Genomic DNA, 21,840 nt, shown 5'->3' on the forward strand with positions numbered 1-21,840 from the left:
TTGCCCTGGCTGGGGAAAGGAGCCAGGGTCAGATTGGGGCTGTAGTCAGACTTGGGTATCCAGAGGCTTTGGCTGCATAGATAGAGCCATGCCTTCGCTAGTGGGGATATAGGGGAGAGGGCAGGCCAAGAGGTACCCGTGATGCTGCCGCTTGGCCTCCTCAACTTGGGGGTGGGCGTGGCTGCCTCGGCCCGCCGGTGGGTTGGCTCCGGAGCCCTGCCAGTGGGGGTGTCCCGGAGCTCCCGGCCTGGGCTGCGCGGGGCGGGGAGGGGGGAGCGGGAGGGCGCGCGCTGACGGGGTCGGGCGGAGAGGGGGCGGGCGGCGCTGGGGGTGGAGCCGGGACCGCAGCGCCTGCCACCCGCTAGCTCCGCGCTGAAGCAACCACCGCCGCTTTCGGCTCCGAGACGAGAGGAGGGTACTCCGTGAGGCTCCGGCCTCCGAGGCTGCTGCTGTCCTCTGGAGCCTGGGGCTGCAGTGCTCAGGGTCCCGGGGCCTGGCCCTGAGCCCCTCTAGCCCACGATCACTCTCTCTCTCTCTTTCTCTGCTCAGGAAAAGGCACTGTGCTGAGCGAGCCACCCGGGGCTAGCGCCCCCGGGCCATGGAGAGGGGCCCGTGAGGGACGCGCGGAGGCGGAGGAAAAGGCTTGGGAGGAGGGAGGCGGAGGAGCAGGGCGCGGGAGGAGGAGGATGCCGCCGCCACTGCCACCGCCACCCGCGGGTCCCCGGCGAGCCTGACTCCAGACTGAGGATGGAGCCAGCGCAGGACGCTGCAGCGGCTCCCGGCGCGCCCGCCACCAGGTATCGGCCGGGTCCCCCGGGCCCCGGGGCAGGCGGGAGCGGACTTCACCGCAGCAGTCGGGAGGGGCGCGGGCGCGGCGGGAGACGCCCCTAGCTAGGGGCCGGTGTCTCCCGGCGGTGCGCGGAGGCGGTGGCGGGGGACCGCAGAGTGCTGGGCGCTGGGAGGGGCTGGCTGGGGCTGGTAGCCCTCCCGGGAGCACCGTGATCGCCCCTGACCTCCTCCTCTGGTGAGGGCAGTAAACTTGGGATAAACGTCAGCCCAGCCCGGGGCTCCCTTTCTGCTGCAGTACGCGCTTGCTCGGGTGTCTGCTCTGGGCTGATCATGTAACAGCCTGCTAGGTGAGAGCAGCCGAGGCTGCCAGAGACCCTGAGGTTCCCGTGCCTCCTCTTAACTTTCCAAACCAGGCTTACACCCTGAGGCAAAGCGCTGTCCCGGCTTCTTGCTTCTGGCCTCGGTCTTGTACCGGCTTCTCCTATGCTGGTGATGGGCTGGGCCCTTAAAAGACTGGGGCCGCCTGACGGTGCAGAGCCCTCCACGCGAGGCCAAAACAATCCTAGCTCCTCTCTGAGTAGGATATGGGGTGGTCAGCTTCTCTCAGGGTCCAGGGAGGGACACAGTGTTTGACTTTACAGTAACAATAGACAGTGGCCCTAGCTGGAATCCATGGGTTAAAAGGCCACGCTATCTGAGGAAGGAAGGTAAGACCTCAGGGTCCTGCTAGGAGGACACTGGGCTTGATTTCAAGTACCTCACCATGTCACCTCTCCCTACTCCACGTCTGCCCCTTTTCAGGATTACATTCCTAGTACCCGCTTCCTGGTGGGCTGAACAACCTTTTAAGCAAGAGGCTTTTGGGGTCCAGGTACCAGGGATGTTATAGCTGACCGCTGAGAGGTTGAGGCTGGGACCGGGGGAGGTGCATGTCCAGTGACAGGAATTCAGCCCACTATCTTCAAGATCCTAGGGACAGAGGAGACCTATGATGGTGGCAGGAGGCCGGGAGCCCCATCCTGGCTGGGCAGGGAACCAGGAGCGGCTTGGGAAAGCCAAAGATTCTAGTGGATGTACGAGGCAAATTGAGATGGGCTCCTAGACCAGGGGGATACTTTCCCGGGTTTCTTAGCTCCTTAGATGGGGCGAGGCTGTCTCACAAAGAGATCTTACCTGGCAGGCAGTTCCCAGGCTCAAGTCCCCAGTAGCTGCCACACTTCCAGGCATTGCGATGACCCTGTTTCTTTTTCAAAGTGCTTCTATCGTCATGACTCACACTCTGGATTCACCAGGGAGGTATCAAGCTTCCAACCTGGTCTATTCCCCAGCCCTCTTGGGTCTGTAGGGAACTGGTGAGGAAAGGAGGGGGTGGATATGCCCTTGGGTCTTGGACCCCTGCAGGAGCTACAAACTTTCATTGCTTGCTGGTCGTCCCTGATCTTGGTGGGGGGGTTGGCTCGAGACCAGTCCAGGTGGCGATACCGTCCAGGTCACGGTATCTGTGGGGAAAGGAGAGGTGTGCAAGTGAGAGGAAGCCATTGCTGATTATCCTCCCAATATTGCTGGAGCTTTGAGATCACTCCCCCCCTCTCCTTCCCCTAACACCTTGCTTCTTCATCTCAGAGCAGAACCCCCTCACCCCACCCCTTCCCCAACTCCAAATCCAAATTTCCCTCTTTGCTGAGTGAGTGGTTTGTGAAGCTTTGGGTTGATGTTTCCTTCTGAGCATCCTAAGTTAGCCTACCTCCTCCTACCCTGGCCCCCATGTCACATCTGCTCAGTGCAGGCTCTGATTCAAGGTGTGCGTTTAGATTCCCTGTGCCCTCTCCCAAAGGGAGGGTGGCATTGGGGGTGCTAGTGCAGGGAGTAAGTCAGGCTGCACTGGAGAAGGGACCTAGCTTTGTTCCACTGAGTCTGCTAGAGCCCTGGGTGTCAGGCCTGGTTTGTGCACCCCTCCCCCGCACCCCCGGGACCCCAGGCCCCTCTTGCCCATCTGCTGTGCCCCATCCTTTTACATTGGTTGGGAGTCTGAATCGGTGTGAGGAGGGAGCATTTGATAGTCATAATTTGGTTCAGAGAAGGTCTTGAAGCCCTGAGTCACTGTATGGTTTCCATGGAAACAGACTTGTTCAGAGGACTCAATGTAGCGAGGCATTGGGAGGGAGGAGGGAAATATATAGTAAAATCAGGCTCCACAAGTGTGATGGAACTGGACCAGCTCCCTTTGGTGGGAAAGACAGAGGAACAAGGAAGGTTCTGGCCTATAAGGGGAAGCTGCTTCTCTCCACCTGCATACAAGGGATTCTCCCTCGGGGGCCACTTACAGGAGGCAACTGACACCTCCATGGATCTTCTGGGTAGGTTCCCAAGCTGCTGGTGACCTCTCAGTGGTCTTTGTAAACTGAGTGTTGCAAGAATCCTCACCTAATAGACCCCTGAAGGTCAAGTTCATTAATGTGGAGCACATAACAAAACCACAGAGTGTGCTGGGAGAGTGTCCTGTGGTTACTTATCTAATGGGGACGGGGCTCACCTGGCTCCCTCCCCTGTATCCCAGCCGGCAGTCTGAAGTCTGTCTGGACTGGCCTGCTTGGGGAAAGTGGTCTTCTGTAGCCCTGGCACTCCTGCTGGGAGCCAGCCACTTGGTTCATCCCGTAGAGATTTATTTAGGATTGTTCAGCCTGGGTACTCTGCAGCCCTGGCTCTTATTTGAGACTCTACCTGCCCAGGAATCTTTAAAGAAGAAGCCTTCCAAGGCCACATGGCTTTGCCTCAGCATCCCGAGGGAGGGTTGGTTGCTGAGCTCCTTGGGGCTTAGGACTGAAAGATATATAGGCAGAAGGGAGCGCCATGGCAGAGAGAATAGCTCAGTCCCAGTCCCCCAATCCTGGGGAGGCTGTCCCGTCAGGTTATGAGAATCAGGACTCCAGAGCACAGTCCTTAGGTTGGAGCCTCCATTGCCTAGCGGGTGGGGCAGGGAGAGGTTTATTCTAACAGTACCAACTCCAGCAGCATCGGGGAGTATAGTGGGTTGGAAGCATGGCCTAGGAAGATTCAGGCTGCCAATGACACATTAGGAAGATTCTGGCTGACAGCAACATACATGCAGAGTCTCCTCCCCAGGACCCTTCTCACCGTAGCACCCCCATGGCTTGCAAGGGCCCACTCTTAAAAGATGGAATTCTGCCTCAAATTTCCCTAAACTCCCTCCACCCACCCCTACCAGCTATCTCAGCTGCAAGGGAGTTATCTGCTGGCTCTTCTATTTTACAGATGCCAAAAATAGGATTCCTGGGGTTTGCCCGCTCAGCCAGGCCAGGGCCTAAGCTAGCTGTGACCTCTCCTCAGCTGCACAGCCGGGAGGGGTGGTGGTGGTGGTGTTGGGGACGGTGAGTGCAGAGGGGGCTCTTCCCCCATTCAGCTCTCCAAGAAGCTTGTAACTGCTTCCACCCCTACCCCAGCCCATCCCCGCCAGCTATCAGGGTCTCTGTCTTGGGTCTCCCTAGACCACTTTGCTGTCCTCATTGGTGTTCACAACATCTTACAATTTAATATCCTCTGCAAATTTCATTAACGGACTGTTTACTCCCTCTCTCAGGATCATTAATGAAGATGTTAGATAAGATCTGGTCTGGCACAGGCTGGGCAGCCCTGCCCCCACTCCCAGACTCTGCCTTCCAGCCCTTGCCCGTGGCCTTGCCTCCTCCACTCAGGACTCTTGGGACATGCCCCCTCCTGTCTTTAGGCCCTATAACAAGAGCTGAGGGCCAAGTCTGTTTGAATTAATTTTGTAAGATTACTCAAGGCGCTGTATCAAATGCTTTGCTAAAAATCAAGATATATTACTCTGCCTGCATTTCCTTCATCTACCAGCCTTGTAATTCTATCAAGAAAGCTATCAAGTTTGTCAGGCATGATTTGTTCTCTATAAATCCCCATGGTGCCGTGTGGGGGCACAGGGTTCCCGAGTTTTCTAAATGTTTAGAGATTCTCTCTTTGTGTTTGTTCTTTGACGAGAGCTGGAAGGCTGGCCAGGAGCTGGGAACTGCTGGGAGCACGGCCTCCTTCACAGGGATGGGGAGGAAGGCAAGGAAGGGCCTGCTTTCCTCTGGAGTCCCTGGGGTGCCTGTGATTTATTTGTGACTTATGAGTGAGCAGGTACCCCAAGCTCGAAATCATCGTTGGGGGTGGGAAAGGATCCCTGGAGCTATTTTTTTAAAGGATTCTTCAGGATAGAAAAAATGGCAGGCAGGTGAGAACTCACTGTACTGGATTCTGTTGAGTCCCGTGAATTGGGTGTCCTTCCCTTCCTGTGTGCCAGGCTCAGAGAGGGTCAGGCTGCCTAAGACTTAGGGTTCTGCCTTCCACCCTCCTGCATTGCTCAGGTGTGGCCTATGGATCAGCAGGATCAGGAAAACTTAAGTAGGAGTTTCTACATTTTGCCGGAGGGAAAGGGAAGGGAGGCATACAGGCAAGCTCGGAGACTGGGGAACCTCCCCCACCACACTCTGCTACTTGTGAGTTGTGTGATCCCTCCATCTAAGTGTCCTTTCTTTAAAGAGGGAATTGGAATTACATGCTATTTGATTATGTGTGTACGCATGTGGATGTGTGGATGTCGCAGCACCTGGGAGGAGGTCAGAGGATAGCTTGTGGGTGGTTCTTCTACTGTGTGGGTAAACTCTGAACACCAGGCTCATTGGCAGTCAACCTTTCCTTGCTAAGATAGATCTCTGGCCCATTATATAACCTAAGTCTTACTCATGAAGAGGACACAGCCGTGGCTGCACTCAGAGCTTGCAGTAGGTCTCCTGAGGTGATGCGTGGCAGCCACATCACGGTTCTGAACTCTAGGAGAACAGCTACATTACACCTCACTCTAGATGTCTTTGCTCATAGGGCCCAGAGATGCTCATTCCTCCTGTCAAGAGCATGGCTAGAGTGCGATGCTCCCTAGGTCTTACCTGAGAGGCAGCAAATGAGACAAGCTGGCATGTCTTTGGTACTAGCTCCGGGGGCGAGGTTGACTCTCCAGGCCTTGAGCCTAAGCCCTGCCATTCAGTCCACACTTTGTAGTCAGCAAGTCATTCTCTGATGATCTATGCCTGCAGACTATTGCTACATTCCTGGGCCATAACTTCTAGGTCGTAACTCTTACCAGAGCCTAAAGTTGGAGTAGAGAAGGTAACAGGGACACATCCTCTTGTGGTCATCTTTGTTCTTGTCATTCAATAGGAAAGGGTGAATCCTGGGAGGCACTGAGAGAGCCAGGTCTATTTACATACCAGGGCTGGAAGCCACAGGCAGCCTGTCCCCAGCGGGGCGACACCACCAGAATCTGATTTTGTCAGTAGATAATGGGCTGAGGGTGGATAGTCAGGTCATGAGCATCTCTAGCCTATCTGGGGCGACTTCATTGGTTCCAGTGCTTGGTGCTCACTGTATCTGCCCTCTGGTGTCCTGGTTGTTCTTAGGTGTGGCCTGGAGCTTAAGCTCTGTGGTTGCCACCAGGGTTTGGGTCATTGCAGTTGAATGGGTATCCTCGCCTCAGTGTAGACTAGCTGGTGTTTTGCTGGATTTGCTTTCCACTTGTTTGGGCCTTTCTGCTCCTCATTAGGGAGCACCACTCTTTGTGGTGTTCAGTTTCATAGTCATTTCTGGGTCGGTTCCATCCCACCTGAGCCTCAAGACTCAGGTGATCCCTGGTGCCCCATCCTCTTCTTACTGTCCCAACCCCATCTCTTGCACACACACAGGGCAGCTGGGCCTCATGCAGGTGGCTGGAGACCAGGCTCTAAGGACGAAGGAACAGGTCGTCTCTCTGCCAGATGGCAGCTGGGCGATGGCTGCGGGTACTCAGGCTCCTGTTGATATTTTATCATCTGTGAATTTGGGAGGATGACTGAAGCCCAGTCCAAGCTGGGATCCAATGGGTGGGGCCTCAGTACTCTTCTGACTGGAAGGGCTGTGGCTGGGCTGAGGAGTTGGGGAGGGACAGGAAACCAGGGCCTTTCCGTCTAGTGCTGGGCAGTAGTTCCGCCTCCCACAGGCTGGCCTGGCTGAGACAGGGACCAGCCTTCTGACTCATCTCTCCTCTCAGGTTCCTGTACAATAGGCCCTTGTGTCAGCACAGGAGGACAGTCACTCACTCCACAGCAGGCTTTGCTCCCAGGCCATCAGACACCTGACAGAAGTTGCTTCCTTCCCCTAAAGCTGAGGGCCCTGCGGGTGGGACTTACGCCACACCTGTGAACCTTTCCTGAGGGTTGTTGTGGCCTAGGCCTGGTCACCATCCCTGCATGGTCACTCTTTCTTCAGACTGCTAATTCTGAAGGCTGCTCCAACACGTAGCCCTAGGAAACTGGTCTTTGGGTTTTGTGAGGTGTGGGATCTTGGGTTCATGGTGCTGTGTGGCTTTGGATCTCCTCTTGGGAGATCTTGTGATCCCAGCCTCTATCAGCCAGGTGTCTTCTGATCATATGCTTTACTGTTAACTCTTAGATCTTGTGAAGCATGTAACCGAGTTATTTCCTTTTTCTCATTGGCTGCCAGGAAGCTCTATCCCATAAGCCCACACATTTGCATTGAGAGCTGGCCCAGCCCCTTCTTTTAGACTTTCACAATCCTGTTTTCTTGTTGTCTCATTTTCATGACAAAGTTTTCCTTGAGAGGATAAAATCCCCTGGCAGATCTATTTCTTTAACCTTTAACTAAACAAACATTGGTGGTGGGTGGATCAGGGCTGGCTAAACAGGTTAAAACAAGTAGTTTCCCAAGGTTAGCACCCAGCCCAAATCCTCTGTCCCCTGCTTGGATGCCCCCACCTCATGCTGGAGCCTTGGAATCCCTGTGTTCTGGCTTTGCTCAGGTAAGGGATATTCAGCTTCATGTTCCCCTGGCTCTCCGTTCCCTGCCCCCCCCCCCCCCCCCCCCCCCCCCCCCGCTGCTTTAAGAGCATTTTGAAGAAAGAAGTCACTTATGCAAGCTTAGCCTCAGCCACTCCCTGCAGAACTCCCAGCTCCCTCTGAGGCCCTGCTTGCTGCAGGTTCTGTCCAACCTCAGCAGCCTCCAGCCAACCACAGTCTACCTGAGCAGGGCCAATGCTTGCTGCTAGGACAAGGAAGTCTTGACCAGAAGTGCTGAAAGTTAAGGAGGAGAAAGGCTGATAAGCAGTGTCATTGGGGTGAAGAAGAAAGCCTCAAGGATGGGTTGACAGGGATGGGGCGAAGAAGAAAGCCTCAAGGCTGGGTTGAGGTGACAGGGATGGCTTTTAGTTACCAACCCTGTCCTCAGACACCTCTCCAGCTCTTCCATGGGGACAAGGTCATCGTGTCTCCACAGATAATAAACTTAAAGCTCATCACAAACTGTGTAGGCTCTTGGGTCCCCTCCTCCCAGGCAGTCACACGCCGTTCATGTATTGTGTGCCCTGGCATACAGCACAGCTGAACACATATGCTTTGTGGTTTTCCTTGACGTGGTTTTGTTTGTTTGCTTTTGGTTCCTTTCCATAAGCATCCTCTGCCTCAGTCAGAAAGACAGCCCCAGGGTGGTAGCGTCAGGAACGAGGGACCCCAGTGTTCTGTGGAGTAGAGCTCCCATCAGGAGCTTCAAAGCGATTCAAAACTGGGCACAAGAAGCGTTTTCTGGGAAGATGGACTGTGTTTCCAAGGAGCCTGTGGGACAGGAAAGGTAAACTGCCTCACTGTGGTTTGCTGAGATTCCTATATGGTGGCAAGAGGGACTTGGTGAAGGGCAGAGCCCTTGGGTCCTTGGGCTATGAGGACAGTGTTAGATGGGGACTCAGACTGGGGCTGGTGGTTGGTGGGGCATGGCAGAAACACAGGAGCACTGATTTCTTCTGGAGGGTGACTTTGAGTTTACCCACAGTCCACAGGGGGTTCCCTCTGTCTGGTGTGGACTTAGCCAAAACTGGCCCTGAACATGGGGCGAATCCTTCCAAAGGCAGAGAGGTCTTTGTTACTGTTTTGGAGGAAAACCCCAGGCACAAAGAGGTATAGGTCTTAACCCAGTGTCACTCATCTAGGCAGAAGCTGTAAGCCACTCCTGTTAGTGGTGGTCTGTTTAACACTGCTGCTTCAGCCTGGCCGGCGTGAGGGCCCTGCAGGGGTAAAGCCAGACTGCCTATTGCTGCTTGCCTCTGGGTGTGCAGCTGAGGAAGAGTGTCTCCGTGGCTCAGAAGCCACATTTCTCTCCACTGCAATCTGTGACATCATACTTCCACCCGCCTTGGCACCTTTGGCTTCCCGTTAGCCCTGAATCCCTCACACCGTAAGAAGACAATGACGAGAGCTAGACGAGAGCTAGGAGGCTGTGCTACCAGTTCTGGCCACTGGAGGGAAGCAGAAATACCATAGCAACAGCCTAGCACAGAAAATTCTAGCCCTGGCAAGTAGTTTGGGAAAGAGGAGGAGTGGGCTTTGTTAGAGCAGACTCTAAGGGTACAGGTAACTAGTTCTGAGGTGCTTCTCTAAGACACAAAGCAAAATTCAAAAATCTAGGCATGGTCCCCAGCAGGAAAACAATGGAGCTGGGTGGTTCCATGGGGCTGGTGTCGGAGGTCACTTGTCAAACACAAAGCAGAATCTCATCCTAATGTTGGGCGTGAGTAAATGCTTCAGGTCAGTTACAAACAATGCTCTGGTTAGGCTACCTTTATAGACAGCAGAAGTGAAGCTCAGGCCCAACTGGTGCTTAGCCTCTGACATGCAGGCTTGAGCGCTTAGCTGCAAATTAGAGCTTCCCTGTACAGCATTCTCCACTCCCAACCTGACCACAAAGCTGCAGTCTGAGCCATCTCCAGGCTGGCCACCAGGTCCTCTAACAAAAAGGTGGGATTCTGGGCTCCTGTGCCTAAGGTTTGATCCAGCAATGAGGGAGGCCATAACAGAAGCTACTGGAAACCCAGGAAGGGTTGTGGGCCCCCAAGTCTGACTTGGAGGACCAGGGCATTGAGAAATCTCTTGCAGAGGCCAGAGTTTGCCTGGGAACAACAGGACCTGGCCCCAGGGCCTTTGGTTTCCAGGGCAGATGCCTCCAGCATACCAAGGACCGTTGGCCGGCTCTAGGCTTGGCTGTGCCAGGCTGGCAGGAGAGCAGAGCACTTTCAGGGGGCTCTAACATCCTCCTTCCTGTTCTCATGCTCTGGATTTGCCCTCCTGGAAGGCAGGAACATGGCCCTCAGCTGGGCTCCAAGCTTGTGGCCACAGTGGACATGCTGAACCTTGAAGAGTCACCTCACCTTAGGCCTGGCTTTGAGTTTCTTCAAGTGGGGTGGGAAGGGAAATTGAGAAAAAGAGCTTGAACCATCTGTTCCCATCTGGGCAAGATGGAGGTCTCTCCTCTGAAGAAAAACTCAGTGTGTTGTCGTTAGAGTTGGAATTGCAGGCCTAAGGGCCAAAGAAACCTGTCTTGATGCAAACCAAAGGGAATGAAACGAGATGGGCCAGGAGTACATCCAACCAAGGGATTTGAACATGACTTTGAGAGCCCCTAGCCTGGGCTGGGATCTTGTCTCTCCCTGCTTCTTGGGGCATGAACTTGGAAAAACTGTTGTAACCGAGGAGCGTCAACTTTTTCCTCTGCCAAGTGGGTTGTAAAGTGCTGACCTCCTAACCTTGAGGTCAGGCTTGGGGGCTGTGCACCTGAGCTTGAGGGTGGGCCACTCACACAGGGAGTCTGAGAGCCCCGAAGGAGTGCTGCCTTGTTATCAATTCATCTGTAGTTTTTGGTTAGTGCCTGTTGGTCTGGACTGCAGGGAGATGCCTACGAAGAAACACAGCTGTGCTTAGTGATGTCACAACTGATGAAAGAGGGCTGGTATTCCTGAGGCACTTGTTAGGGGCCTGGGATTAAAGTAAAGGGGGCTCCCCACTACCCCCAGCCTTCCCTCCATAGGGCAGAGGCCTCTGCCACAGGGGTTAGGATGGGCGTAGTCCACATGGTGTTACTTTGAATACACTGAGAGAATCTAAGATCTGGATTGTACTGCTTCCTCTATTAACTGTCTCTTGGTGGTGACTTGGTATATGGCATTTCACACTTTAAATAGGACTCTCAGAGCCCAAATATCAGTACACATGGCTATTTTGGCCCAAGCCCTGTGCTCCCCCCCGAACCCCCACGCAAGCAAGCCTTCAGCTCCATGTTCTTCCTTGGACGATGAGCCTATGGTGAAGGGTCTGACCCTGATGCAGAAGGACTTGGGCCCCTGATGTTTCTCATATGTGAGCCATGGAGTGGTCTTTAAATTCTCCATCTGAGCAATGGGAGTGGGCCCCTGCCCCACCAGAGCAGTTTGTAAGGGATGACAGGGTGCCATAAATGGCGGCTCTTGCTTGCTTGGGAGATGGGGATCCACTTGTCTCCTAGAGGAGCCAGGACACATAGCAGATTGTGGGAGGGATGTATACAAAGGATGCAAGCTTACATACCAGCCATAAGCTTACGCACTAGCTAGGAGCTTACACACCAGCCACGAGCCAACCAGCACATGGACCTCATGGCATAAAGGGTAACATGCAGTCTGGGTCTCAGAACTCACAAACATACCTGCTTCTATTCTAGTCCCTCTTTGCTGACTTGTGGATGGTCGGGGACAGAATCTGGTGCATGTTTGAAGGCCAAGTGTGCTTAAGCATAAAGAACAGAATTGTGTTTTAGAGGGGAGGTATACAGGTTCCAGATGGGGGTTGAAGCAGGTCGTAGGCCCCAGTAGGCTCTGGTGCCTGTGCTGTGGGTTATACCTGCTTACAGAGTGAATCTGCTTATTTGGCTAAAGGCCTTAGCCCTGGTGCGAGCACTTAGTGTTACCTGAAGTTGTGCTGGCCTTGATGTTTTACTTGGACTTGGTAAAGTTTGCCTCTGGCTTTCAGGTAACTGCTGTGTGTACTGCACATGGTTGGAAGAAGATCCCTGTCCCCAGCTGTCTCTTTGGAGCTACCTTCTCCACGTGAAGGCCTGGGGTGATCCACCTCCATCACAGGGCCAGTTGAATTCCAGAAGGTGAGGACCGTTTCCACTCATTTCTAATACAGAACCCACCTGGACTTGTCGCTGGAGACACTTGGGCACACATTGCTAGCCAGCTCCTGCCCATAGGAGCCCTGGTATGGTCAGAGGGATCATGGCTTGTTAAGGGTGGGATATACAGGCTGCAGCTTGAAAGTTGGGGCTTCATGGCTCAGGGGTGATGATAGGTTGGCTGGAGACCCAAGACAGCAGCCAATTCGGGGAGCAGGCAAAGTCATGTTTCGTGGCCTGGGGGCAGACTGTGGGGCACAGAAGAAGGGCAAGGAGAGGGGAACTGGAGCCTAAGCCAACTTGCTCCACGGCAGCCTTTGGGCCATGGGGCTGAGGTGCAAATCACTGGTCCACTTTACAGTAGTCCTCCTTTTTGCTAAGTGTTAATTAAGCTCCTTGGCACTGAGTCTGGAAGCAGCCCTGGCATCTCTCAGGACCTGGTGGCGGAGGCAGCATCCCTTGGGCTACCTTGCAAGAAGCTTGGGGCATGCTATGAGCCCAAGGGAAAGCCTTCCCTTTCCCATTTTCCTGTGGCCCCTCCCTGCCCCTCCTCCACTTTTATGGACCATAGGGCTGGAGGAGTAGCTTGGAGCCAGAAACAAGCCCTGAGTCCTGTGCAGAGAGATCCATCCCAGTAGCCTCTGGGACCTGCCCTTGCTCCAGGCCAGTTGACTTACAACACTGCAGGGGCCTAGTAGTCTACATCTGGAGGGAGCTGGGCTCCCTCATTTTCAAGGTAGAAAGGCCATGGTCCACCATGGGCAGTTTCTGGCCCAATTAGATTCTGCTGTCAACTCAGAATTCATGGGGCACAGGGGGTCTCTGCTCTCCTGGATTTGTGTCTGGGGAGGGGAATTTAGTGTGTATCCTTCCTTTAAGGGTAAGTAGAGGACAGAGAAAAAGACCATTGTCTGTGAGGGTGAGTATCAGCCTGTGTGATTAGAAGATGCCAGCAGGGATCATAGGCAGTGTTGGGGTGTGGTATGAGCCATCCCCTGCCCCCACCAAGTGTGGAAACTGGGGAGTTGGGCTTTGGCACAGCAAGTAGACTGGGCTAGGAAAACCAGAGCTCAACACGGCAGGTCCCTGCAACCACAATTCACTTAGCTCTCAGGAGTCCAGGGATTCTGTCTGTTTAGCTCTCTGTTTTGTTTTTTGTTTTTTTGAGACAGAGTTTCTCTGTGTAACCCTGGCTGCCCTGGAACTCACTCTGTAGACCAGGCTGGCCTTGAACTCAGAGATCCACCTGCTTCTGCCTTCCAAGTGCTGGGAATAAAGGCATGCGCCACCACTGCCCTGTTTAGCTCTCTGAAGCCCCCATGAGACACCAAGAAAATGACAGTTGAGTGTAGGCTTTGTAGGTCCCATGGGATGTGTGAACACTGGGTGGGGGCTGGGTATTTTCCTGTATCCCATGGTGGCTCTTGGCTGTGTGAGGCACTTGACCCTTGGCTGTCTTGTGCCCACAGACCCCGTGCCTTGGAGCAGCAGCCCCATGACGGTGCCCAGCCATGCAATGTTCCTGGAAGGCTGTCCTCCTCCTCGCCCTGGCCTCCATTGCCATCCAGTACACAGCCATCCGCACATTCACTGCCAAGTCTTTCCATACTTGCCCTGGGCTGACAGAAACTGGGATGGCAGAGCGGCTGTGTGAGGAGGGCCCCACCTTCTCCTATAACCTCTCCAGGAAGACTCACGTCCTCATCCTGGCCACCACACGCAGTGGCTCATCCTTCGTGGGCCAGCTCTTCAACCAGCACATGGATGTCTTCTACCTGTTTGAGCCTCTTTACCACGTCCAGAACACGCTCATCCCCCGGTTCACCCAGGGCAAGAGCCCCGCAGATCGCAGGGTCATGCTAGGTGCCAGCCGGGACCTGCTGAGGAGCCTTTATGACTGTGATCTCTACTTTCTGGAGAATTACATCAAGCCACCTCCAGTCAACCACACCACCGACAGGGTCTTCCGCCGAGGGGCCAGCAGGGTCCTCTGCTCCCGTCCAGTGTGTGACCCTCCAGGGTCCTCTGACCTGATCCTGGAGGAGGGGGACTGTGTGCGCAAGTGCGGCTTGCTGAACCTGACCTTGGCAGCCGAGGCTTGTCGTGAGCGCAGCCATGTGGCCATCAAGACTGTGCGGGTGCCCGAGGTGAACGACTTGCGGGCTCTAGTGGAAGACCCCAGGTTGAACCTCAAGGTCATCCAGCTGGTGCGAGACCCTCGTGGCATCTTGGCTTCTCGCAGTGAGACCTTCCGGGACACCTACCGGCTCTGGCGGCTTTGGTACGGCACAGGGAGGAAGCCTTACAACCTGGACGTGACACAGCTGACCACAGTGTGTGAGGATTTCTCTAGCTCTGTGTCTACTGGCCTCATGCGGCCCTCCTGGCTCAAGGGCAAGTACATGCTGGTACGTTATGAGGACCTGGCCAGAAATCCAATGAAGAAGACAGAGGAGATCTACGAATTCCTGGGTATCCCGCTGGACAGTCACGTGGCACGCTGGATCCAGAACAATACGAGGGGCGACCCCACTTTGGGCAAGCACAAATACGGCACAGTGCGCAACTCTGCAGCCACGGCTGAGAAGTGGCGCTTCCGCCTCTCTTATGACATCGTGGCCTTTGCCCAGAACGCCTGCCAGCAGGTGCTGGCCCAGCTGGGCTACAAGATGGCCAACTCGGAGGAGGAGCTGAAGAACCCGGCCATCAGCTTAGTGGAGGAGCGTGACTTCCGCCCTTTTTTGTGACCTGGGTGTGGTGGGAGTGGGAGGCAGGTGGCTCTGGTTTTGCTTACGTGGACCTACTATGGGCGGTTTTTAACTGTTGCCTTATCTCCCTCCTCCCTCTCCCACCCTATCTGTGTGTCCTTTCCACTCCCTGTCCACTCCCCTCCCCTTTGCCTCTCCCACACCATCTGTGCGTCCTTTTTGCCCTTGCCCACTCCCTCTTCTCCTGCCTCTCTTTGCCCCTGAAATTTGCACTATGTCTCTGGAGGGGAACACTGGGCAGAGGGAGTGTGATGTGGGGTTATGCCCCCCCCGCCCCATTTAGACACAAGGATGGTGGGTCTCTATGCGGATGGGGACAATGTTTACAGGCACCCAATCGCACATCCACAAGTGCACACAGGCACATGACGAGAGGCACCCTAGCACACAACTGGTAGTTTTTGCAATTGTCTTCTCAAGGTAAGAGGATGGACACAAAGGGATCATACCTCCCCAGTTTAAGAAAAGGGTCCATCCCAGCCCCCTCCCTGCTCCCTCCCCTGGAGCAGGGCACCTGTCCCTCCTGCGCACCCTTGCCTGGTGGTGAGCAGGGTTTTACTGTGAGGTGAATTGGGACTATTTTCTTTCTATTTGGTTTGTGGTGAGCTTGTCTGTCTGAGTCTTGTGGCTACCCCTAGACCAGTAATGGCTAATGAATCTTAGAAATTTCTGATTGATCTTGGGGTCCCTCTGTGATATTTCTTTGTGCCAAAAAAAAAAAAGACAAAAAAATGTGGGTCAGTTTGCTAAATGAAAATTGAAATGCTTTATTTGTGTTTTCTGTAAATAAAAATGTGCAGTACTGCCTGAGTGTGATTTAGGGGAAGTCTTCTGAATAGTAAACAATGGGCTTTGGAGAGAACAGGAAGAAGGAAAAGTGGGAATTAAATGGCAAATCTGCCTGTTGCTGGAAATATTTAAAAAGAGCCACCAGCTACTCTCTGCCCACCAACTCTCTGGTAGGGCCGGAGCTCTGGAGTTCCCTTTGCTGCCACACCAGCCCCATGCAATGGCCGTCCACCCCACAGTCAGCTGCCACAACACCCAGCAACCTGGTAGAAACAAAACTGTAGAAGCTTATAATTAACAAGTCAGGATTTATATATCAACAAGTTCTCAATTCACAAGATGCCAATTCAATAATTTCAGAACCAATTGATAACAAAATCTGCCCACCTAGATTAGACAAACTATCTTGATTATTCTATCCTTTATGATGTCATAACTACCTGTGGCTACTTAAAGCCACGCTGGTTGAAGATCTTCTTCCTGTCTGTCTTCCATCTTGCTTTTTCTCTCTTCCTCTGTAGCTCTCTATCCCTCCTAGCTCTGCCTCCCTTTTCCCTGTCCAATCACAGGCCTCTTGCTGCACTAATATTTTAATGTAAGTGAACAGGGAAAATCCTGCAACACTTGCCTTTCAAAACTATCTTATTTAAAAAAAAAAATAGACTACTCCTTTAAAGTTCTTTGATAATTGTATACATATAAAGTCTCTGTCTTGATCTTATGTTCCCCAGATACATCACCCCCACTGTCCCATCACCCAGGAGCCTCCAATTCCCCCATTTCATTCCCTCTAGGAGCCCCTGTCCTTCAGACCTTCTGCCACCCTCCATGCTGGCTTGGGGCTTTCAACTTTGTTCCCTTATCAGCTGAGGTGGGTGGTACCCTCTGGTCAGGATGCTCAAAGTATTTAAGAAGAGGCTAAGGGATTCAGAGTGGTCAGAGGGAAGAATAAGGTCTGGAGCACTCCTTCCTGTACCAGAGGTTCCTCCTTTAGTTAGGGTTTTGGGGGCCAGGGAAGCTGGGGAGAAGGGACATGCAGTGTGCAGGTGGATCAGGGAAGGGGCTGCTTATTAACCTGCCTGGAAGCTGTCTTAGGAGCCACCCAAGCTTCCTGGTGCACGCACCATGGGGTATCTTCTGTGCTTACTCTCCACCTTTCCTTGATGACCTAGCAGGCTCTTCTAAAAAACTTCCTGATTCCTTACCCTAAGAAACAGTTTGAGCCGGGCGTGGTGGCGCACGCCTTTAATCCCAGCACTTGAGAGGCAGAGGCAGGCGGATTTCTGAGTTCGAGGCCAGCCTGGTCTACAGGGTGAGCTCCAGGACAGCCAGGGCTATACAGAGAAACCCTGTCTCGAAAAACCAAAAAAAAATAAAAAGAAACAGTTTGTCCTTATCCCAAGAAACATGCATAGCATAAAATTTCCTAGAGTGAAAAATGGCATGTTTTACCATGATTTAACCAAAGGGAAACTGTCCCATCTGCCTGGTTAGATCAGGTGGCCCAGTATTATTCTCCCAGTAGACCACAACCCCCCACCCCCTGCAACCCCCTTCCAGGCCACCATCTTTAAGCTCCCAGCTACATAACATCAAGTTTACCATAAAAACTTACACCTTGGGCTTCAGGCCTTACCACTATCATTTTATGTATGTGTTGTTTTGGCTGCATTCATGTCTCTGCACTATGTGCATATCTGGTACCTGGGGAAGACAGGTTGTTGGATCCTCAGGAAGCTATGGTTGGTTGTGAGCCTCCATGTGCATGCTGGGAATTAAGTTTCAGTCCTCTGGAAGAACAGCCAGTGCTTTTATTAGTCACTGAACCATCTCTCCAGCCTCCATCTTCACTGTTTTTAAGTACACATCCCATTAAATACTTCTATAGTATGCAAGCATTACCACCATCCTCCTCCATAACCTCATCTTGCAAAACTCTAAAGTCTGTTTCTTCAAAACAACCTATCTCTATCTCTCCCACAGCTCCTGGCAACCATCTCTGTCTACATGTTTCTGACTACCATGAGTACCACATATAAATGGAATCATGTAACATATGTCTCTTGGTGACTGACTTACTTCCCTAAGCATAATGTCTTTAAGGTTCCTCACCTTGTACAATAAATACATCAGCTATCCTTCCTTTTTAAGGCCATTGGATCCTGCATTTCATTTAGCTGTTGATCCTTCAATGGGTCTTGGGTCACATCCGTGTTTCAGCTGCTGTGAATAATGAATGTAATGAGAAGAGTACACTCAAGGGCATAATTGCTGGGTCCTCTGGCAATTATTCTTTATTCTTTTAAGGTCTTATCTGTTCTCCATATTGGTCATATTATTTTTGTGTGTGTGCATAAATTTCTGTGTGTGGGTTGTGTACCTGTGTGCATGTGTGCAAGGTGGCCAGGGGAAGGTGTCAGGTATTTTCTGTCACTCTACTTCTTTGAGGCAGGGTTTCTTCCTGAACCAGGAGCTCATTGCCAGCAGCCAGCAAGCTACATCAGTTCTCCTGTCTCCCTCACTTGCAGCACTGGGGTTACATCTGACTACACCTGGCTGGTTACGTGGGTGTTGGAATATTTTTTTCAAGACAGGGTTTTTCTGTATAGCTCTGGCTGTCCTGGAACTCACTCTGTAGAACAGGCTGGCCTCGAACTCATAAATCCCCCTGCTTCTGCCTCCCAAGTGGTGGAATTAAAGGTGTGTGCGACCACTGCCTGGCAGGTGTTGGGATTTTTAACTCAGGTTCTCATCCTTGCGTTGCAAACCTTTTACCAACGGAGCCATCTCTCCAGCCTCCGAACTACTTTAGATTGCACACAGCACAAGGTTTCAATCACTTCAAATATTCCCCTCCTCCTCCTTTTTGGTGGTAACCACCCTAAGGTGTGTGAGGTGACAAACTAGCCTATTTGCTTCCATTTCCTCTCACCAGACAGGTCTGGCTGGTGTCTTCAGTCATGTGCCCAGATATCACGGGGCTCTGACTCCTACTTTGTTGCCAAGTTCCATTTTCCTAAGGCATTGTCCTTGGCTGTATGGTCTAATGGCTTCCCAAGTTGCAGAAAGGAGGAAAATGGGAAAGGAAGGCATAGAGACACCTCTACTTACATGAGCACAGTCCAAGAGTTACATCCTTCTGCCTTCTGTTCCTGATCATGTGGACATAGCCAGATGGGTCTTTCATGTGACTGGCTTGTCCTGTGAAAAGGGCTGATAATCCCAGGGCAGATCTCTTTGGGACTCAGGTTTCTCCTGTAGAGGAGGAGACAATATGATCAGTGCCAAGTAGCTGTTTTGGAAAAGTCTGCCAGGGCAGGTGGGCCGGGCCTGGGCTTTTCTGGCTTTTAGGATTATATCCAGGACATGGAAAGAAGTTAAGTCAGTTGATGTTGTGGTGCAGCACCCTGTGTGGTCCCCGGTTGGCCATTAATACCAGAGAAGGCTGGCTTTAATAAGGACCACTGCTGTATGGTCCTTTCCCTGGTAAAGCAGACAAGTGCATAGTGTATTCATGTAGATACACGGTTGCAGTTGTGTGTGGAGGCCAGAGTTTCATCAGGGGCTGCCCACCTTGTTTTGTAAGTCGGGGTCTCTCCGTGGGACCTGGGGCTCACTGACGAGGCTAGGCTGGGTGTCCAGTGAGCTCCAGTGCCAGGATTACAAACACGCACCATCTTGCCTAGCTTTTTAAAATGTGAGCTTTGAGATTTGAACTCCCTCCTTGCGCTCGCACAGCAAACACTTTCCAGTCTGAGGCATCTCTCTAGGCCCCCAAACAGCTCCCCTCTGACAGACCTGAGCCAGTGGCCTCTCTCCTTCAGTGAATGGCTTTCCAATGGAATTGGAAGATACCAGGGATTCCCTCAGCTGGAAGAAGTCATCTCTCAGCGCTGTCATGATGGAAGGCTTATTCAAGGCTGCCTGGGGCTTTCTAGAAAAAGCTCTTTGCTGATGGGATTATTTACTTCTGAAGGAATTCATGCATTTGACTCTTTTGCATGTAGGCTCCAGGGGTATGGACATTCTTTCAAGAAACACTGCCTAGTGAAGGTGAAACCATGGCCACAGTAAAGGCAACCCACAGGTTGATCCACAGGCCAAGTTGAATATCACATTGACTCAATCTTAGAATTCTGAAGTTTGCCATGATGGCCATAGGCTTGCCCTTCAGCTTCAAGATCTCATTCTTCGTGCCCTTGTTCTTGGGGATTAGTCAAGTCAGGGTCATTTTAGAGTGGTGGTGCCTGAATTGGGTCTTAGGAAGGAAGGGCTAAGCATGAGAGGGCTGCTCCCAGCTGGGGGAGAAGCACAGGCCACAGTGTGGGTGGGAGGCCTGGGGTGTTATGATGGAATGAGCTGCACCAGGGAGGTGTGGGCTGGACCAGCCCCAACTCTCATCTCAAGCTTGCAAAGTTTGTACTTTACCAGGGATGTTTAACCAACAAGGGTCCCTGCCCAGACCCAAATCTCATGTGGTCCCGGCTGGCCTCAAAGTCAATGGGTAGCCAAGGATGACTTTGATTTCTGATTCTCAACCTCCTGAGTGGTGGGATTATGGGCATGTGTTATTATACTTGGTATTGTGGGAAGTTGGGGATTGAAACCATGGCTACATGCCCATTAGACAAGCATACTATTAATCCAGCCATGCCCCAGCTCTGCAGCAGACTTTTGTTTTGGATGAACAAAGCCTCGGCACTGAAGTGTGAAAATCTCTCACTTTTACAATAGGACCAGATCCTCACGCTATTCTCTGCAGCCCTGCACATGCCAGTCTCTGTTCTTCTCAGGCTGCACTCTCTTATCTCTGTGTTTATTTCAGCTCCTGAACACTCTGGGGTAGCGTTCTGCAACCACAGCCGCCCATTTACACCCTCCTCCCTCTAACCGTGGGCACGAGCTGTGTCTGTTCACACCTGCTTTGGGTTTAGCCAAGTGCCTTGTTTTGGTCAATAGAATAAGGACAGCTACGGTGGTAACGTCAAGGCTGTCTCCTCTACTGTGTGAGGTAAGCTCCAGAGCAACTTGTTGGAGAGTTTAAGACCACAGGCCGGGGAATTCAAGAACCTGCTAATACTGCAACGCACAGTCTGGTCGGGAGAGTTAAGGCAGCTGGCCTCATGAGGTTAGCCAGGTTTCTGACTCAGTATTGAGGACAAAAAAGCATGTTTGTGGTTTTAAGATATTGAGTTTCAGCACAACTGATTACATGGACAGATCTGACAGACGCATAGACTCTGCTCCATGCCGGAGTCTGTACACGCTGCTCCTGATGCCTGAGCCACTACTGTTCCTTTCCCTAGCTAAAGTCTGTTCCTTCTTTCGATCCCAACATAACTGATCAGCATTTCCTTGATTTTTACCGGGTCGGCTCATTTATCTCGATCATGGGCCCTTATATAGCTGCTTCTCTGTCTTATATGTCTCAATCACAGGCCCTTAGAGCACCATGCACATCTCTTTTATTGTGTTTACTGCAGTTGTAATCACTCCTTTTACAGCAGGACCCAGTGCACAATGGGTGTCCAATAAACACTGGCTGAGCGAGTACAAGAATGAATGAAACAGGTGACCCCAGGCTGAGAAAAGAGCTTGCCCCACCTGGGGCCTTCACATGGAGTGGGCAAAGCCTCTCAAGGATCCGAGAGATTGGAGCAGCTTGGGTCCTCCCAGGAGGTTGCTGGTATGTGCTAGGAGGCTGGGCTTTGTTCCACATCCTTCCCCAACATCCTTAGTCGGCACACAGCACACCAACATCAGAGTTCCAGTGCCCTTGTGATGTCATCACCTGCCTTGATGTTTGTTGTGTTTGCTGACACCCTAAGTAACAGTGACTGCTGCATGGTCTGGATTTACACTTTAAGAATCACCCTCACCTGTGAGTCAACCTTCTCCAGTGGCAGCTTCCTGCCGACCAAGGAAGTCCCTCTTCCTAGCCAGGAAATGATGCTCACAGTGCCATGTACACAGGACTGGCCCTGAACCCACGTCTGTGTGTTGTTCCAGAAAGCTTAGATCCTGAGGCATGCAGGAGTCACTTCCTGCTCTTGTCCCCAGAATCGGGCCGGCCTCACGCTGTGGAGCTAACACTGCCTGCATCCTGTATTTTCTTGCAGCACACACACTTCCTCTGTTTGTGCGTTCCTACCTGCTCACCTGTTAGTTACAAACACATTACATGAGATCCTGGGGAGCCCAACAGGGACCCCACTTCCTATAAGTGAAGAGGATATTGTCCAAGAACAGACCCACCTTCCTGGATTACCCCCTCTGCAGGAAAACCTCTCTCTGGGGATGGATCGCTCTAGGCCGGAATGCCTTTCCTGGTTGGAAAATCTCACATGTGGAAGAAGAGCCTTCCTGTACCCAGAGAGAAGGCTCACAAGCAGCAATGTACTGAAGACTGCAGAACAGGTTGGCCAGAGCCAAGCCTCATGAACAATTAGCC

General features: G+C 52.5%; 1 protein-coding gene and 2 long non-coding RNA genes across 5 annotated transcripts; 1 reads left to right on the forward strand and 2 right to left on the reverse strand.

The window, feature by feature from the left end:
- The first annotated feature begins 57 nt into the window (after positions 1–57).
- Chst1 (carbohydrate sulfotransferase 1) lies at positions 58–15,416 on the forward strand. Of its 2 annotated transcripts, none has more exons than XM_031371088.1 (3): positions 58–797; positions 11,685–11,814; positions 13,302–15,416. In XM_031371088.1, the coding sequence occupies exon 3, from the start codon at positions 13,344–13,346 to the stop codon at positions 14,577–14,579; it is 1,236 nt and encodes a 411-aa protein (XP_031226948.1). In that variant the 5' UTR covers positions 58–797; positions 11,685–11,814; positions 13,302–13,343; the 3' UTR covers positions 14,580–15,416. The 2 variants fall into 2 exon arrangements, with proteins under 2 accessions (XP_031226948.1, XP_031226949.1); XM_031371089.1 differs by lacking the exon at positions 58–797 and adding an exon at positions 7,737–8,481.
- On the reverse strand, positions 2,089–7,388 carry LOC116090508. Its single transcript, XR_004118704.1, has 2 exons — positions 5,754–7,388; positions 2,089–2,288 (listed from the first exon to the last, which is right to left on the reverse strand). It is a non-coding gene; the product is annotated as an uncharacterized LOC116090508 (long non-coding RNA).
- A 1,597-nt stretch (positions 15,417–17,013) lies between the features above and the next one.
- On the reverse strand, positions 17,014–21,136 carry LOC116092240. 2 transcript variants are annotated; one of them, XR_004119168.1, is made up of 4 exons: positions 20,994–21,136; positions 18,501–18,644; positions 17,502–17,609; positions 17,014–17,179 (listed from the first exon to the last, which is right to left on the reverse strand). It is a non-coding gene; the product is annotated as an uncharacterized LOC116092240 (long non-coding RNA). The 2 variants fall into 2 exon arrangements; XR_004119169.1 differs by having other exon boundaries at positions 17,502–17,612.
- Positions 21,137–21,840: the final 704 nt, after the last annotated feature.

This window comes from Mastomys coucha, unplaced genomic scaffold (assembly GCF_008632895.1).
Source record: "Mastomys coucha isolate ucsf_1 unplaced genomic scaffold, UCSF_Mcou_1 pScaffold15, whole genome shotgun sequence".
NCBI classification, from domain to species: Eukaryota; Metazoa; Chordata; class Mammalia; order Rodentia; family Muridae; genus Mastomys; species Mastomys coucha.

What these genes read in the sequence shown, in the direction of transcription:
- Chst1 (XM_031371088.1), top strand. Translation starts at nt 13,344, where the DNA reads ATGCAATGTTCCTGGAAGGCTGTCCTCCTCCTCGCCCTGGCCTCCATT.